The sequence below is a fragment of the Lissotriton vulgaris genome, chromosome 5, assembly GCF_964263255.1.
Source record: "Lissotriton vulgaris chromosome 5, aLisVul1.2, whole genome shotgun sequence".
NCBI classification, from domain to species: domain Eukaryota; kingdom Metazoa; phylum Chordata; class Amphibia; order Caudata; family Salamandridae; genus Lissotriton; species Lissotriton vulgaris.
The window spans coordinates 257,565,339-257,583,163 of NC_141693.1; the positions used below are offsets into that span (position 1 = coordinate 257,565,339).

Genomic DNA, 17,825 nt, shown 5'->3' on the forward strand with positions numbered 1-17,825 from the left:
CAATATCAAAATGCCAGGGAGAGCTTTGTGCCCTGCAGGAAGTAAAGTATCTTGGCTTAGGATAAGTTCATTAAAACTGAGTGAAGCTCCATACAATGGTCTAAACCTGCAATGCAGAACTTGATGGTGTATGGAAAGGAAACAAAAAAAATGTAAGTGCCATTTGCGATTGGATAAGTAGGGCTGCTGCCCTGGTATTTGACTGCTTGCCTTTTTGGTACTGTTGGGAGTGTAACTTTAAGGGTCATTTGAGAAAATACTCTTGGAGTGGTTAGGCGTTCGTGCTTGTGATAATATTGTAGCCCACGCTCTCCACATAGTATGTGCCACTGATTTTTATGAATTTACTCCAAACTGCATGAGTATTAAGGTTTTAGCTTCCATGGAAATTTTACAACTTGGTGGCTGTCTTACTCGATTAATGCAACATCGTACAGACAGGGCATCATTCAGAGAAACGCCAGGGTTTCCTCAGAGCCTCACACCTTTTTGGGAGTAGTAAGTGGGATAGGCTCGGTTTAGAGAAGAGGACGGGCAGGTAACCTGGAAAGGGGTTTGGAAGAGGGCAGTGCACAGGAGAGATAGTCCTTGGGGCATATCCCTGCTTGTTTAGGCGGATGGCTGATTCATAAGTGTGGAAGCATGCAAGAGCGAAATAAGGTCAGGGGAGAGATCCAGAGGATTCAGAACTGATTAGCAACATTGCATTCTCTCTTCTTGGTTGGTTTGCAAACAAACCAATTCCAGATAGGTTGTACTATGCTTAACGCTCAATAACATCTTTGCAAATAAAGAGCTCCCTTTCTGTCTCAGGACTCATTTATTGAGGAACAAGGTGGTCATATCTGCTCTGCTGAGAGGAGTACCAGTGTTGGATAACCGTCAAGTGGCCACTTAGGCTTCTTTGCACACATTTTTTTCAACATTACTGTCTTGATTTTGGATGCAAGGTTGGAGGTGCAATTTGGTAGGGTGGTATGCCACACTTGTTGGATTAAAGTCTGGTGATGAGACTCAGACCTTTTTTCAGTATAGTAAGCGGTTTGGGAATGTTTCCAAGTGGAGGAATCTGGTGGAAAAGCGTCCAATTAAAGTAAAAATAAGTTTAAATTTCGTAATATTCTTTTTGATGGATATTTATCATCACTGCCCCTATCCCTTCCCTATTTTGAGGAGATTTGCATTTTGATAGCATTGTTACTTTTTAATTAGTTTTATGTGTGTTGTCTTGGTCTCTGGAACATGGTTGCCTCACATTTGGTGAAGAAGTCGTTGACTCTGTGGTCAAAAACACTTAGGTACTGCTGAAAAAAATCAGCCTGTAGAGAAATCTTTAGTCCGAGTAAATTTCCATTACGCCTTCAACCCCCCTCCCTCACCAAAATGTTTGAGTACAGTTAAATATGATCATCTTCTTAACTACAACCATGTGCTTCCAGCTGCTTTATATATAAAAAAATTGCCAACAGCTTCTATTTGAAATGAAATATTCTCTGAGAAATGCACTTGACTTCCTCAAATTGCACTACTCTGTTGCCTTACTGATGGGACTTCTCCGCTATGAGTTTGTTACCTATGACCGTATTATCAATTTTACCAGCCGGTCCCTCTTTAGCCGGTCTACTTCAGCCGATCTACTTCAGCCGTCCACCTTGCCATACTGACACCTGGTAGAATGGTTGTTAGATGAGCGAGAAAAGTACAAGGTACTCGCCAAAAGCTGTCAATTCACCTGACCTCCTCAAGCTGAAGACAGGCCACATGCTCGCTGGTCTCCTATATCTGACCAACTTACATTCCACTCGCTGTTCACAAACCTTCATGAGCTCCTCCAAGGCTTCAATCCTTTCCGCTGCTTAGTCAACTAATAGGGGACATCCTCCCAAGCGCTTTCAAACTCCACCTTTCCATAATGAGTACAGGCAAACTCTCAAAGTCCAACTCCTTTTCCTGTAAATATCTAATCTCTGAATGTCTATTCCCCACCTGATGTCATTCCACTGAAATGTAAATCTGTAAATACTGTGGTGGTTGGTACATGTCTCTTCCGTTCAATGTAAGCATTTGGTAGTGTCACTCAGCATTGTAATGTTCAGTTGCTGCTTCATTATTCATACCAAAACCTCATCTCAGTCATCTGTGTGTCATACATGCTCTGAACCCTGCTGTAACATACTGTTTGACTGGCACTGTAACTATGTACAGCACGTGCTTTAAGAACTTCTCAATAAATCAACAAATTGGTTTGGAAGTCATACTGGGCATTCTTACTTTTGTCCAGAGGCAAAGCCCATATACTCAGAGAAATACGCCACAGCTAGAAGACTTGCTCAATAAAAAAGCAAATAGATTTGGGAGTTGTGCTGGGGTACTCTTACATTTAACAAGACAGATCCATTTGCTTATAGCAGTAAGTCCCAGCTTCTTGTCTTCTAGCCAGTGAAACAATTCATAGCCTTGTCAGATTAGAGTGTAGGGGCCAGATGTAGGTAAATCACATTTACCGATTTTGAAATACCGAATTTTACCGATTCGGTATTTCAAAATCGGTAAATGGGATGTAGGTACCAACATCTGGATTTTTTACCGATACCTTAAAACTCGGTATTTACCGATTCGGTAAATACTGAATCGGTATTTGCTATTGAATCCTATGGGCCTTGAAACCCATAGGATTCAATGCAAATACCGATTCGGTATTTACCGAATCGGTAAACACCGAGTTTGTCAAGGGTGCAGGGGGTGTCACTTTGACACCCTCTAGCACCCCCAAAACGGGCATGTGTGCAATGTGGCACACAGACATGCCCTAAGGGCACGTCTGTCTGTCACATGGCACATGTGTACATGCACAGATGTCCATGTACACAGGAATCGGTATTTTACCATGGATTTGTATTCCATGGTAAAATACCGATTCTGAAAGCCATGTGCCAATGTAAAATTGGCTACCCACATTTTATCTTAGCATTTTCGGTAATTTTACAGAATCGGTAAATATTACCGATTCTGTAAATATTACCGATTCGGTAATAATACCGATTCGGTAAAATTACCGAATATGTGCACCTACATCTCCATAGCCCTTTACCGATCGGAAACGGCCGAAAATCGGTATTTTCGGCCGATTCCGATCGGTAAAGGGCTACCTACATCTGGCCCTAGGTGAGCTAGTGCCCCCAAGAGGAGATAATTCAAATTTGATTCTAATGCCCTCCCCGTTTTAAGTAGTAGGCAAAGCTGTGCAGCAGTGGTATGTGGTTAAAAACTTTTACTAAACAGCTTAGAAAGGGAAGGGCCCTATATAATTGTATGAATGTGTCTATAAGAGACTTTATGAATCCGGTGCAACTCACGTGAAATGCAGAAACACATTTTTTTTATTGCTAAGCAAACAACAAAATGTCATACGATGTTTCAGAAAGATAAAATAAGAATAAAATCATATTTACAAAAATATAATACTTTTTCACAGAGATCATTTGTTGCTGGCCATAAAGTAATGGGCACTGTGCCTTGCGGTCCAGGCTTGCATGGCAATTGTTTGGTGAGAGGAAAAGAAATAAAATGCATAAATGTTTTAAATAGGTCTGAATGTAGTAGTGAACTTTTCAAACCATGTCTTTAACTTTAAAATGTAGATTTCCCTTTGTTGGACCTGGCCTTTTCCAGTGTTATCCCCAAACATTTTGCCTTCCTCCGCCTATTTTTCTGATCTTCTTTTTATTGGCGTTAGGACTCTGGGCAATCACAAAAATATAATACATTTTCACAGAGATCAGTTGTTGGTGGACTTAAAGTAATGGTCACTATGCTGTGTGGTCCAGACTTCTCTGGCAATTGTTTGGTGACAGGAAAATAAACAAAATGCACAAATGTTTTGAATAGGTATCAATGTAGTTGTGAACTTTCAAACCATGTCTTGCACTTTAAAATGTAGATTTCCCTTTGTTGAACCTGGCCCTTTTTGCAGGGTTATCCCCAAACTTTTTGCCTTCCTCTGCCTATTTTTATGACCACCTTTTTGTTGGCTTTAGGACTCTGGGCACTTTACCACTGCTGCTCAGTGCTAAAGTGCATGTGCTATCTCCTCTAAACATGATATGATTGACTTACACCTGTTTGGCATATTTGCTTTACTTGAAAGCCCCTTGTTAAGTGGTATCCTACATATCCATGGTCTGTAAATTAAATACTACTAGAAGGCCTGCAGCACTGCTTGCGCCACCCACAGAAGTTGCCCTTCAAACCTGCCTTAGGCTTGCCACTGCAGGACCTGTGTGTGCAGTTAACTGCCACTTTGGCTTGGCATTTAAACTACTTGCCATGCCTTAAACTCCCTTTTATTACACATGGTCATGGTGCTTTTGTGAGTAAAAGGTAGAACATGTGCCTTATGTGTGACTTGTCGTAATAGTGACTAACATCCTATTTGATTTCTTACTGCTGTGAGGCCTACTCCTCTCATAGGTTAGTATTGGGAATTCCTTTATATACTTTTGAGTGGCAATACTTGATCAGAAAGAAGTGGCGTTGCCATGTTCGGTATATTTAGAATAGTAGTGATAATTCCTATGTAGTGGTGTAGTTGGATTTTACATTACTATTTTAGAAATGCCACTTTTTAGAAAGTGGGCATTTCTTTGTGCTTATGACTCTTATGCTTTGCAGTCTGACTCCAATACACGCCTATGGCTGGGTGACAGCTGTACTTGGTGCATACTTTCCAAACAGCCACAACACAGAAAGATCTGGGTGTGACAAAAGTTGCATCTGCATTCTGATAGTCTTTCTGGGCTGGGAGAGGCTCAGGCCATTCATACTTTACATTTATATAGGCTGTGTCCTGCCCTCACATAAATGGCTGATTTACCCGCCTGCTGACACCTGGAGCCAGGGCTGGGTTGAAAGGAATTGTGCACTTTTAAGGGTTCCTTTGAAGTCACCTCTTGAACAAATACAATTGTGAGTATAAGTACAGGGGCTCTGACCCCATGTTTTTAGACACAGCGTGGGACTTGTAACCAGAAGCTGCTGGCTCTACAATCTGCTCGTTGCTAGAGGACTGCTGTGCTGGCCTGCAGGAGTGACTGCTAATCTCCTCAAGTGACTCTAATGCACTGGCCTGCCTGCTCCTCACCTTGTGCCCCAGTGTTCTCCAAGGACATGCTGACGTGTACCCTGTTTCCTAGAGCCTCAGGACCAGAAAAGGCTCTGCAGACACAGGCTGACCATGGGACTCCGAGTCCGGCAACATCCAGTCTTTTGCACTGACCCTGTGCTTGATTTGACTATTCGTACAGCACTCTAACCAGACGAGTGTCGCGGGTATTTTAGGGCAGAGCATGTTGGGCCCTCGAGCACCGCCCTCTACAAGGTGAGCGAGGCTGGGTGTCCCTCTACGCCCGTTGATGCCTGGGAGCTCTGTGCCACCCATGATTGTGACCCTGGGGATGCTGTGGGCTCCACAAGCCATTCATTAGGAGAGATAGCAGCTGTTTCTTGCCCTGTTGACTGCCTGTGCACAATCAGGTGCCCATCATTGATCAGGAGCTCGGGAACCCATCGCTCCACCCTGGGCTTGTGGGTATCTGACTCAGAGGTCGACTCTGTGCCCCCTTACCAAGCAGTACAACGTCCCGGTTTTGCTGCTGATGCTACGCAGTCACTAGAAAAGCTGACGCAGCACGACCCACCTTTCCCGGGTTCAGGTCACCTGGAACTGCCAAATGGACCCTAGAGTTCCCTGCCCTCCTAATTTAGTGGGTATTCCCTTCTGTGTGGGCTCCCGAGTCCAACTGTGGGTTTGCCGCCCACATATGTGCATGGGACTTTCTCTAATTCACGTGGTTACGGCCAACTCCTGAACCAGCCAGTGCTGTAAGAGCAGTGCAAGGCGAGCTGGTAAACGGGATGTGATTCCTAAGAAGGAGCACAAGTGTTCTATGAGCCACATAGAATTCTTTAGCACTATGTACTCTTCTCTTACCTGGGGGGTGAGTCGCCCAGGTAGGATGCTGAGAGCGGTGTAGAGCCGCCCCGGGAGCCAGAGCAGCGAAAGGAGTCTGGCTCCTCATAAGTACCATATCAACTGTAGCAGAGGTGCAGATGCTTCTGTGCCCTACAGCTTGAGGCTTGTTTACCGTATAAAGTTTAATAGGAGTGCTGATGCTCCTGTGCCCAATTCTTTTGGCTAAAGAAATTGTTTCAGTTAGATCATAGTCAATAACGTAACTCTGCTAGTAGGAGTGCAGGGGTTCCTGTGCCTATGTTTGTTTACTGTTATTAATGTGCTTTTCTGTTGCATTACATACCCTAATTATTTACTGGTGTATGTCATTTTAGCCTTGCATTGTCCAGAATAGCGAATATTATCTGAGGAATTGCATTACTTGCAACGTTTTTATGAATTATCTTGTTTTGGTATGAGTTTATGTATAATATACTATATTTTTGTATAATCTTGTGTGGAGTCTCTTTTTTGGTGTATTCCTTGTGTTGCTGTGTGATTGTGTTGCCCAAACGATTTAAGCATTGCCTCTAATGGCAAGCCTGCCTGCTCTGCGCCAAGCAACCAGAGGGTGAGCAATGGGTATCTTTGGTGTGTAACTTACTTGCCCTGACTAGATTGGTGGGTTCTGCTTGGTTTATGTGCATACCCTAGCCAACCAGAACCTCCATTTCTAACACCCTTACCTTTCGCAAAGTATATGGGGAGATCCAGCAGGGTTTGCAGTTAACCAGTTATGAACAGCCTAAGAGCCAGCCATGTGTGTGACTGGCTGCAAGAAAGATCATGTTGTAGCCCTAGAAATGGGTGTTAATTAATGTTTAAGAATATCAATTTAGCTAAAGAATTTGCCATGTATTGGTTTATTCCCCCATTAAAGATACATTATGTGGTCTGTTGGGGATGGTTAACTTTTGCAAGACCTGGCCTTTGCTTTAGAGCTTTCTCTGTAGGGCAATGAGGAATCGCCCAAAGGCACTTAGTCAGTGTACCAAGACAAGCCTTAGGGAGCTGTACATCGCAGTCTGCACACTTTAGAAATGTGGTTAACACAATATAGATACTGTCTGAATCGCCCGTCTAGCAGTGGCCTTGTTTGACCTCTTACTGCTGCGTCCTCCGAATTTTGAGAATATTGCTTCTATAATGGAACGTTAAAAAAAAAAAAGACAAAGAATGTTTTAGACTCCATGCAGGGCAAATATATGCTGGCTTATCCCCTAAGTCTGCTATTAGGTCGTGCTTAAGCTCTGAAAGGCTTTTGATTATTAGATTACTTTAGGTTAGGGGAAAGACTGACATGCATAAGTGTGGTCCTCTCATAACCGTAGAGTGGAACACAAAATAATGCAACATAAAGAATATATCCCCAGTAGCTTATAATTGAAAGTTGCAAGAATTCAATTTGCAACGTACAGTTTTTGTTCAAATGCAAAGTAGTGTGTAGTATCCGCCTACTTGACCCTTGCCCCCACCCTCACTGTGTTTGCTCTGCTTAGGAAGAAGCAACATTTCTGATACAGCTAAAGAGATTGGTATGCATCATGGTTGCTTTTGTTGTATATAGAGAAAATGTGACCTAGAAATGTGGAATGACCTACTTCCGTTTCACACAGGGTTAGACTGATCTGCATATGTCGGTCTTCTCACAAGCTCGCAATAGAGTATATTGCAAGTGGCAAAATGCAGCTTAAAGTATATAACTGTAGTAGATATCACATTTACATTGCGATGTTGCTAGCCTTCCCATCACAACTTGTACGTAAGTTTATGGACTTGAAAAAAACAATTTTTTAGGCTCATTGCATATGTAAGGGGAAATGAATGCAAAGATCTCTTGCCGTCTAATTGGATTGTGAGTTCTTATACAGTCAAGAGGATTTTAGTTTGGTATTGTCAAAAAATCAGTGGATCAGTGTCTACTACTACAAGAATATTCTTTAAGCTGCTGTAATAATGGTCTGCTGGTGAAGTATATTGATAACTGATACGACAGTATATCTGTAGATGTCTTATAGGGTAGTTAACTTTATAGATGAAATAATTACCAGCACTTATCTTTGGAACCCCTGCACCAAACCTGACTATAGACATATGCTAGGCACGTGTGTGTGTGTGTGTGTGTGTGTGTGTACACACACATTATGATAGTTTTACTATAGATCTTTGGGTGGAGGAGAATTAGCAGTGTTCATGTGTGGAAGCAACCCCTAAATTCACCAGAAAAATATGGGAGTCTTGTAAGACAGCTACCGGGCCCTACTAGCAGGCAGTATTCTGATTTTTCAGAGCGGCAATTTCATTCAATACAGTCCCTCTCTGATCCCTGTTAGAAAGTTACATAGTCCCTGGTTTGGGTGATGGCCATTGGAAGTATGCTTTTGGGGACCAGAAGGTAGAGGTGATCAGTAAGTAGTAATTATTGTCCTTTTGCTCCAGTAATGGAACGGGGCTTGCTGTTACTGTTGTTAAGAGCAGACTTTCTTTCTCAGAAGCAAAGGCCCAGGACTGTACACTCCATACAAGAATCTATTATCTGCTAGCATACATAGCGGATCTCTACTATACAGATATACACAGATAACCCTAGTGAGTCACAAGTTCTTGCATATCTCATGGGAACACTGGGTTGGCAGCAGCCAGTGAATGCTTCTCTGACAGGTTGAAATCTTGTGGACGAATCTTCATCTCCACCCTGCGAAGCGAGTACAAGGATCCATGCCATCCATACCAGGTAATGCCATCAACGTTTTGAGTGTGTTCTCCTTTGCGGTAGAAGACACCATTCAGGTTGGAGTCTGTGCAGCAGTTGTACCAGTATCCACCTGTTGGTGAAAAGATTTGTTAGTGAAGAATATAGGGCACACTCGCTACAGGCTCAGGAAACCAGACACTGCTTCTTACAGGAAGAATTTTAACAGATAGCATTGACATCTGGTGCAGTTCATAACAGAGCAACATCAGTGAGCATGCACAGTAAGTTAGGTAATAAGCTGTTTCAGCACTAAACACAGTCACCCTTACAATCCTGTCAGATGCCACCTTCTTGAATGCTTCTCCCATTAAAACTAAGATCCTGCTAAAAACATCCTAGGTGAGATGGCAATAAACCTGCACATATGCTGCCTCTTGCCAAAAAACTAATGCCATCCCTGGCAGGCCTGCATTTTGTACCTTGCCTTACACACACCATTCCACAATCCAACAACACCTATTCTGTTACACACACCAGTTATTGTTCCTATAACACAGAGCCACACCCATGCTGTTCCATGTCACAAAATCAACCCGTGCTGTCCTGCGGCAGTATGCCCATCTTACTCAACTAAACCGTTCCACAGCCATTGTGTCTTCTGACAGAACCACATCTCTCCTAAACAATGACACTGGACCAAATCTCTCCCGTTACATATGGTGTAGCCCCACGCCGTGCAACAATAAATAAGACACTTTTTCCCCTTCCTGTCTTGCTAAGAGAACCGGTTTTTCACTTAAAGCTCTGCTTTTATCCAAAGTCTAAAAAACGTTATCTATTGACTGACTTCACCTCGGAAGCTGGAGAGGACCCTCACTTTGCAGCAGTGTTTCTCTAGACCTGAAAAGGGATGTGCCACCTTTATCTCTAGTTCTCCAAAAAGCGGTTCCCTTCAACCAAATTCTGCTGGAAAGATACTCGGCTCATGCTTCAGGGGCTGCAGAAGCAGTATTTGATTGGGAAAACCTGGCCAGGTTTGTATTACATTTCTTCGAAATGGAAAAATAGTCTTTTCAGGACTTCTATTATCAGGACAAATGTGTGAATCTAGTCTCAAGGTGGTCATTCTGGTCCCTTAGCTGATGAGAAAGAAGCCCATATGGCCAATCAAGGGAAGTCTTAGGTTCCGTTTTTGGCTTAAGCACAACAGCTTCAAGAGGCTTTGTAGCTGAAAGTCTCAACAATCACTAGCTAGCCAATAGGTTTGGCGTTGGAAGTCAGCCGTTAGACTTTGTCCATACTTCTTGTCTTTTGTATTTGCAAAACAGTATTGTTGAGGATACTGCTAGGTGTTCCCTAATCTAAAAATTGGATTTAAGTAAAAATATTTTTTGATCTCAAAAAGCAAAAATGTCCTTAGTAATCCTGGCATTAAAGGGCACTACTTTGTGTGCGCATGTGCTCCTTGTGAAAGGGAAGAATGCCATCACTCGCTGGGAAGTCAGCCAGTATTCGAAGGGGGCTGATCTTATGCCCCATGCTGTATGCTCTAGTGGGCAGAAGAAGAATGTTGATGACAAAATAATAGACCAGTGGGTGAAGAGAGCAAACTAAAAGCCTTTATAAGTAAGTATATTACATGTATAATTTTCGTAACATCAAAAGGTCTTGGCTAATGCCAATCCTACCAATTGGCCATTAAGCATGGTGCTCTGGAAAAGATAATCTTCCGTTACTGCTAATGAAAAGGTGTTCCTCTTTGCATCCAGTGTTGGGATTGAGAGACAGCTTTCAGGCCCCAATACCATTGATTCATCTATAGGCCTATGCGACATACCCATGCTGCACTTGGCTAGAATTATTGAACTGTTGTAGAAACTGATCTAGAAACTGTTGTAGAAAGCTGGACCACTTTAAAGTTGATTTGTACCCTATCTATGGTACCCCACCTAATCTTTGGCCTTAGTATAGAAGCACTGGTGGCAATGTCTGTGGTCAGTTATAGGTACTTTCATCCTCAATTAACACCACCAACAATTAAGTACGTGTTTGCATGCAGAGGCTCATTCTGAGAGGCTCCACACTTGTGTAGATTTCATACTTCTGAAAAAGCTGTTGCTATTCCATCATATTGTTCTAAGACCCACTATTACAGTGGTTGTTTGTTCTCTTTTCTTCTTTTAAATATGTACCCTCTCCCCCATTGCCCGGTTTCCGTCTCTTGATTTCAATTAACTATGTTGATGATTCCTCGATAGTCTTCTGATTAGAAGAAATGGATCCTACATCCATCACCAACACACGCCACTTCTTCTGGCAACGCACTCAGCGGTAGTCCTTCAGATAAATTGTATCTCATTTAATAATTCTGCCTTTCCTGGCATTTCCTTTCATGGGCTTAGTTGTGAATACAATAAACACTTCGATGTTCGACCCTGGCAGCAGTTATTGCTTGGACCTCATTGCCTTTCTGTTCGCTAGAATCCCAATGGCTTCAGACTGCAGCAGTGTGCCTAGGACTTATTCAGAATAGGCACTTGCTCTGTTTTGCATATTATTCAGTGGGGTTTAAGATCCTTTCAGTTGTGATTCAGGCTATACATTAGCGTGATCTTCCTTTTCTTAATTCTTAGTTCCATCTCCACATTCCAAACTCTTCTCATGATAAAGCCTAATAGAACATGTTCTCCACCCCTATCTCAGGAAAGTTGCATTGAAGTGGAAGAGAATACTTTTTTAACATTGTCCCTCCTAATGTTCTCCTCCAGTTTCAAAGTACCAAGATATTTATTTCTCAAAACAGAGCCAGACTGTCAACAGACTGGCTCTGTTTTGAGAAATAAATCTCTGAAAATCAAGAGGACTGTTGTGTGCGGCTGAATTTGTAAAAAAAAAGATTGACCCTTGGCTTTTGGTCCAGCCTGCGCCCGCTCTGGTATTCTGACCTCATTGTGTATGGATATATATATATATATATATATATATATATATATATATATATATATATATATATATATATATATATATATATATATATTTTCAACAAGGTTTCCCCGATTACCGGGGACGTGGAGTCGCAGAAAAGAACGGACTTTCAGTCGCTTAGTTCATTTTGTGAGATGTTTATTTGGCTTTACAAATCCATGGGGGGGGTTTCAAACAAAAAACAACCGACGCGTTTCGGCAGCGTCCGCTGCCTTGGTCACGGTCAGTTTTGTGCTGGACACTCACAGTTTTAAAGGGGACAACGTATTTTTCAAAACACACCTTCTTTTTGGCCAGGCCCACCCACTTACTCTGAGCATTTTGGGACCTGTAGTTTTGGCCATCCCAATGGTTTCTCAGTTTTAAAGCCAAGGTTTTTTAACAAAATTTGGGGGAATTTGACGTTGAACCCATACATAATACAATTCATTTGTCCAAATTTTTAAAACATGAAGCAAGGCAATCTATTAACGTTCATCACTCATGAATAACATATAGTGCAATGCGGTACAATACGTGATCAAACTGGGAATACTGCCCTCCAGTGGGCTATTCATGAATTGCCTATTGAGTCTCTATGTCCAAGTGCAGCCCTCCAGTGGGCAAACTTATTAGAAATCAAGACGAAATGATCTATTGAGACTGTGAGTTATTTACAAGGGTGAAAAATGTGAGGTGGTGGTAAAGGTGGGGACAAAATTGTGTTCAAGTGAATCATGGTAGCGGGATGACATTGTATGAAAGGTTCAAGGTTCATAGTTGTCGGATTTCTTCAATAATATTTACAAATGTATGTACAGTTCCTCTGACTGGTTTAGCCCAAAAGGTGTCATTGTCCTGAAGCTCAAAATGTGCTTGGATTCTTTCTGTCGAAGGGATTTCTCATGGTGGCCACCCCTTACTGACAAATTCATGGTTTCAATGCCCCAAAAGCGAAGTTGTTTCCAATCACCATTGTGACTCAGTTCCATGTGCTTTGCAATTGCATTGGCTCTGTCCTTGTGGACAGTGGCCCGGACATGTTCCAATATTCGTTTTTTGAGCTCACAGATTGTACTTCCTATGTACCTTAATTTGCAAGGACACTCAATCATATACACAGTGTATTTACTATTGCAGGTGATGCATTCTTGGATTTTCCAGCTTTTATTGTTCGGCATTGTTATTGTTGTAGTTGGTTTTGCAATTTCGCAGACCTTGCAATTGTAACATTTTATAAAACCTTTCGTTTGTAGCCATGGTTTTCCTTTTCTGTTCGGTTGAAAGTGACTATGGATCAGCTGGTCCTGAAGATTTCTGGCCCTTCTGTATGTTAGGATGGGATGGTTTCCCATTCTTTTGCCTACCACTGGGTCTAATTGTAGGAGTTTCCAATTTCTTTTGAGTATTTGGTTTACCTGTTTAGCTTCACTGCTGTAATCTGTGATGAATCTGATTGGTTCTTCCTCAGTTGTTACTTGGGGTTCTTTTGGTGTTAGGCAATCATCTCTTTTGGTTTGGTTCGCCCTTTCCCAGCACTTCCATGTAGTTTGTTGATTGTACTGTCTTTTATGGAAGCGTTGCATGGCATTTTTGCTCTGCTTTTGCCACTCTTGTTCCTCGCTGCATATTCTTCTCAGGCGTAAGAATTCCCCATAAGGGATACTGGATATGAGTGATTTTTGATGAAAGCTCGTGGCCTCCAAAGTTGCATTTGTTGCAGTATTTTTACGATGAAGGGTGGTTTCTATCCGGTTGTTTTTAACATATATCTCAGTATCCAGAAAGATGGCTTTGTCCTTATTGATGTTGTGGGTGAATTTTATGCCCGGTGTTTTGGTGTTTAGGATCTGGAAATATTCCAGGAATTTCTCCTCTCCTCCATTCCATACAATGAACAAATTGTCTATGAATCTCTTCCAGACCTTAATATGCTGTGTGAATGGTTGTAGGCTCTCATCCCATGCAATCTTTTCCTCCCACCATCCCATGGCGGTGCAGGCGTAGTTCGGGCTGAATGAAAAGCCCATGGCGGCTCCATTTTTTTGTTTGTATACTGTCTCGCCAAACATGAAGATGTTATTGCATAGCAGGTACTGAATCATTTCCAAAAGCATGTTGCTGTGATGTTGATAATGGATATTCCTGTCCATGAAAATATGTTTGCAGGCGCCGATACCCATAACATTGTCAATGTTTGTGTACAATGAGACTACATCCATTGTGATCATGATGTAGTCTGGTTGCCATTCAATTTGTTTCAGGTGACATAGGAAGTCGGTAGTGTCTTTTATATATGATTTTAGGCGTTTCACATAGGGATTCAGGTAGAAATCGATGAAATTGGATAAAGGTTCCAACAAGGATCCGTTTGCCGAGACAATCGGCCTCCCTGGTGGTTTAGTGGCATTTTTGTGGATCTTGGGCAGAAAGTACACCGTGGCTGTTTTAGGAAAATCCACTGTCAAATACTTTTTCTCGTCAAGATCTAAAAGTTCTTCCTTTTCCCACTGGATGTAGTCTCATTGTACACAAACATTGACAATGTTATGGGTATCGGCGCCTGCAAACATATTTTCATGGACAAGAATATCCATTATCAACATCACAGCAACATGCTTTTGGAAATGATTCAGTACCTGCTATGCAATAACATCTTCATGTTTGGCGAGACAGTATACAAACAAAAAAATGGAGCCGCCATGGGCTTTTCATTCAGCCCGAACTACGCCTGCACCGCCATGGGATGGTGGGAGGAAAAGATTGCATGGGATGAGAGCCTACAACCATTCACACAGCATATTAAGGTCTGGAAGAGATTCATAGACGATTTGTTCATTGTATGGAATGGAGGAGAGGAGAAATTCCTGGAATATTTCCAGATCCTAAACACCAAAACACCGGGCATAAAATTCACTCACAACATCAATAAGGACAAAGCCATCTTTCTGGATACTGAGATATATGTTAAAAACAACCGGATAGAAACCACCCTTCATCGTAAAAATACTGCAACAAATGCAACTTTGGAGGCCACGAGCTTTCATCAAAAATCACTCATATCCAGTATCCCTTATGGGGAATTCTTACGCCTGAGAAGAATATGCAGCGAGGAACAAGAGTGGCAAAAGCAGAGCAAAAATGCCATGCAACGCTTCCATAAAAGACAGTACAATCAACAAACTACATGGAAGTGCTGGGAAAGGGCGAACCAAACCAAAAGAGATGATTGCCTAACACCAAAAGAACCCCAAGTAACAACTGAGGAAGAACCAATCAGATTCATCACAGATTACAGCAGTGAAGCTAAACAGGTAAACCAAATACTCAAAAGAAATTGGAAACTCCTACAATTAGACCCAGTGGTAGGCAAAAGAATGGGAAACCATCCCATCCTAACATACAGAAGGGCCAGAAATCTTCAGGACCAGCTGATCCATAGTCACTTTCAACCGAACAGAAAAGGAAAACCATGGCTACAAACGAAAGGTTTTATAAAATGTTACAATTGCAAGGTCTGCGAAATTGCAAAACCAACTACAACAATAACAATGCCAAACAATAAAAGCTGGAAAATCCAAGAATGCATCACCTGCAATAGTAAATACACTGTGTATATGATTGAGTGTCCTTGCAAATTAAGGTACATAGGAAGTACAATCTGTGAGCTCAAAAAACGAATATTGGAACATGTCCGGGCCACTGTCCACAAGGACAGAGCCAACGCAATTGCAAAGCACATGGAACTGAGTCACAATGGTGATTGGAAACAACTTCGCTTTTGGGGCATTGAAACCATGAATTTGTCAGTAAGGGGTGGCCACCATGAGAAATCCCTTCGACAGAAAGAATCCAAGCACATTTTGAGCTTCAGGACAATGACACCTTTTGGGCTAAACCAGTCAGAGGAACTGTACATACATTTGTAAATATTATTGAAGAAATCCGACAACTATGAACCTTGAACCTTTCATACAATGTCATCCCGCTACCATGATTCACTTGAACACAATTTTGTCCCCACCTTTACCACCACCTCACATTTTTCACCCTTGTAAATAACTCACAGTCTCAATAGATCATTTCGTCTTGATTTCTAATAAGTTTGCCCACTGGAGGGCTGCACTTGGACATAGAGACTCAATAGGCAATTCATGAATAGCCCACTGGAGGGCAGTATTCCCAGTTTGATCACGTATTGTACCGCATTGCACTATATGTTATTCATGAGTGATGAACGTTAATAGATTGCCTTGCTTCATGTTTTAAAAATTTGGACAAATGAATTGTATTATGTATGGGTTCAACGTCAAATTCCCCCAAATTTTGTTAAAAAACCTTGGCTTTAAAACTGAGAAACCATTGGGATGGCCAAAACTACAGGTCCCAAAATGCTCAGAGTAAGTGGGTGGGCCTGGCCAAAAAGAAGGTGTGTTTTGAAAAATACGTTGTCCCCTTTAAAACTGTGAGTGTCCAGCACAAAACTGACCGTGACCAAGGCAGCGGACGCTGCCGAAACGCGTCGGTTGTTTTTTGTTTGAAACCCCCCCCATGGATTTGTAAAGCCAAATAAACATCTCACAAAATGAACTAAGCGACTGAAAGTCCGTTCTTTTCTGCGACTCCACGTCCCCGGTAATCGGGGAAACCTTGTTGAAATTATCAGCGGCTGGCTCTGCCGCAGGAGAAACGCGATCAGGAAAAGCAGCGCCTTACGAGGGAAAGGCGAGCCAAGCGGAGGATATATATATATATATATATATATATATATATATATATATATATATATATATATATATATATATATATATATATATATATATATATATATATATATATATATATATATATATTCACTGAAAAAACCATAGGTTTCACACCAGTTATAGTTAGGAATTAGCATTTAAAAAACCTATTAAATTCACTGAAAAAACCATAGGACCCTTCATGCTGTTCTCCCTACACCGACCTATGGCTCTCACCACATCCTCCCCACACACCTCGGGCAGAGTGGTCCAGCTACTTGATGCCTTCCTTACTCCCTCTTCTCATCTTCATCGCATGGATCTCTTTCCTGCACCTGGATAAACCTGTGGGTCTGCTCCTTTCTAGGCCTTAGTAGCCCGACCATTCGGCTCCTTTGAACCTCTCTTTTGTTTATCCTCTGTTCCCGTTGGTCTGGATACCCCCTTGGTGGTCATGCTCTGATCTTGCTGCACCCCTGGCCATCCTGGTCATGATCCCTTGTCACTCCTGGGTGCAGCCATCAAGGCACTTGTCTTTGTTCTATCCTTTTGGCCCCATCCCTCTAGTAGCCTCCTTGTGTTTATGTGCCTGTAAGCTCCTTTGAGCCTTCTTTCTGTTTCAGTGGCACCCCTCACTCTTGAGCCCTCTTCCTATGGGCCATGCTGTCTTTAGACCCTGGTCTCTGAGCCTGTGTCCCTGCCAATGTTCAGGTCCCTCCTTGCCATGGCAGATCCAGCCCTCCTCCTGTTATGTTGCTCCCTGGCCTACTCCCCCTCACCTTGCCGGAGCTGGGCGCAGTGGTCCAGGCACTTGTCGTTGTCTTTGTCCTTGGTGCTGAAGGCTGTGTTGTTGTGGTAGCGCAGAGAGTCTCGTCCTGCTGTGCCATTGTACTCTCCGAGGAAGAGGCGGTAGCTGTTGAACCCGTCGCTGATGCTGAAGTGACTATACTCTGCATAGCTGCTGCGGCCTTCCCAGTCCTGGAATGAAGGGGGCATAGTTATGGTTAGAGCTTATACTTTACGATTCAAAAGGCCAGCTATCCTGCCTCCCCTTTCTGTAGCAGCGCCTCTGCAGTCTGCCCCGACACACCTCAGCCACAACCTGCTCCTTCACACAGTGTGTTGCCACGCATCCTACAGTGCACACGTTATCTTGCTTTACAAAGCATTTGACCACCACAGAGGGCTTCTTGGCTGGCCTGAATGAGAGCCTTGAATATACTGCAGTAAGCACTTACTTAGGAGTCTTTCTTCACTAAACTTGAAAATAACCAGGCTTGATTTGCTTTGGAAAAAATGAACGATTTTGGATTTTACACGGATATTTTGTAAAGGAGTTGCAAACATTTCCGAAGTGATTGCAAAAATATGGTGTCCCATTTTAATTTCCTAGGCTTTGGGAACCTAAAAA

At 42.4% G+C, this 17,825-nt stretch overlaps 2 protein-coding genes across 3 annotated transcripts in view; one reads left to right on the plus strand and one right to left on the minus strand.

Annotated features, from left to right (window-relative positions):
* MTOR (mechanistic target of rapamycin kinase) overlaps nt 1-17,825 on the plus strand; it is a 938,810-nt gene that overhangs the window by 420,281 nt on the left and 500,704 nt on the right. The gene's annotated exons all lie outside the window — the stretch shown is intronic.
* ANGPTL7 (angiopoietin like 7) overlaps nt 3,363-17,825 on the minus strand; it is a 30,057-nt gene continuing 15,594 nt past the window's right edge. The window contains exons 4-5 of the mRNA XM_086921313.1: nt 17,194-17,392; nt 3,363-8,835 (exon numbers count right to left, since the gene is read on the minus strand). Coding sequence (XP_086777439.1) covers nt 8,624-8,835; nt 17,194-17,392 — 411 coding nt within the window. The 3' untranslated portion in view covers nt 3,363-8,623. The remainder of the gene's footprint in view (nt 8,836-17,193; nt 17,393-17,825) is intronic.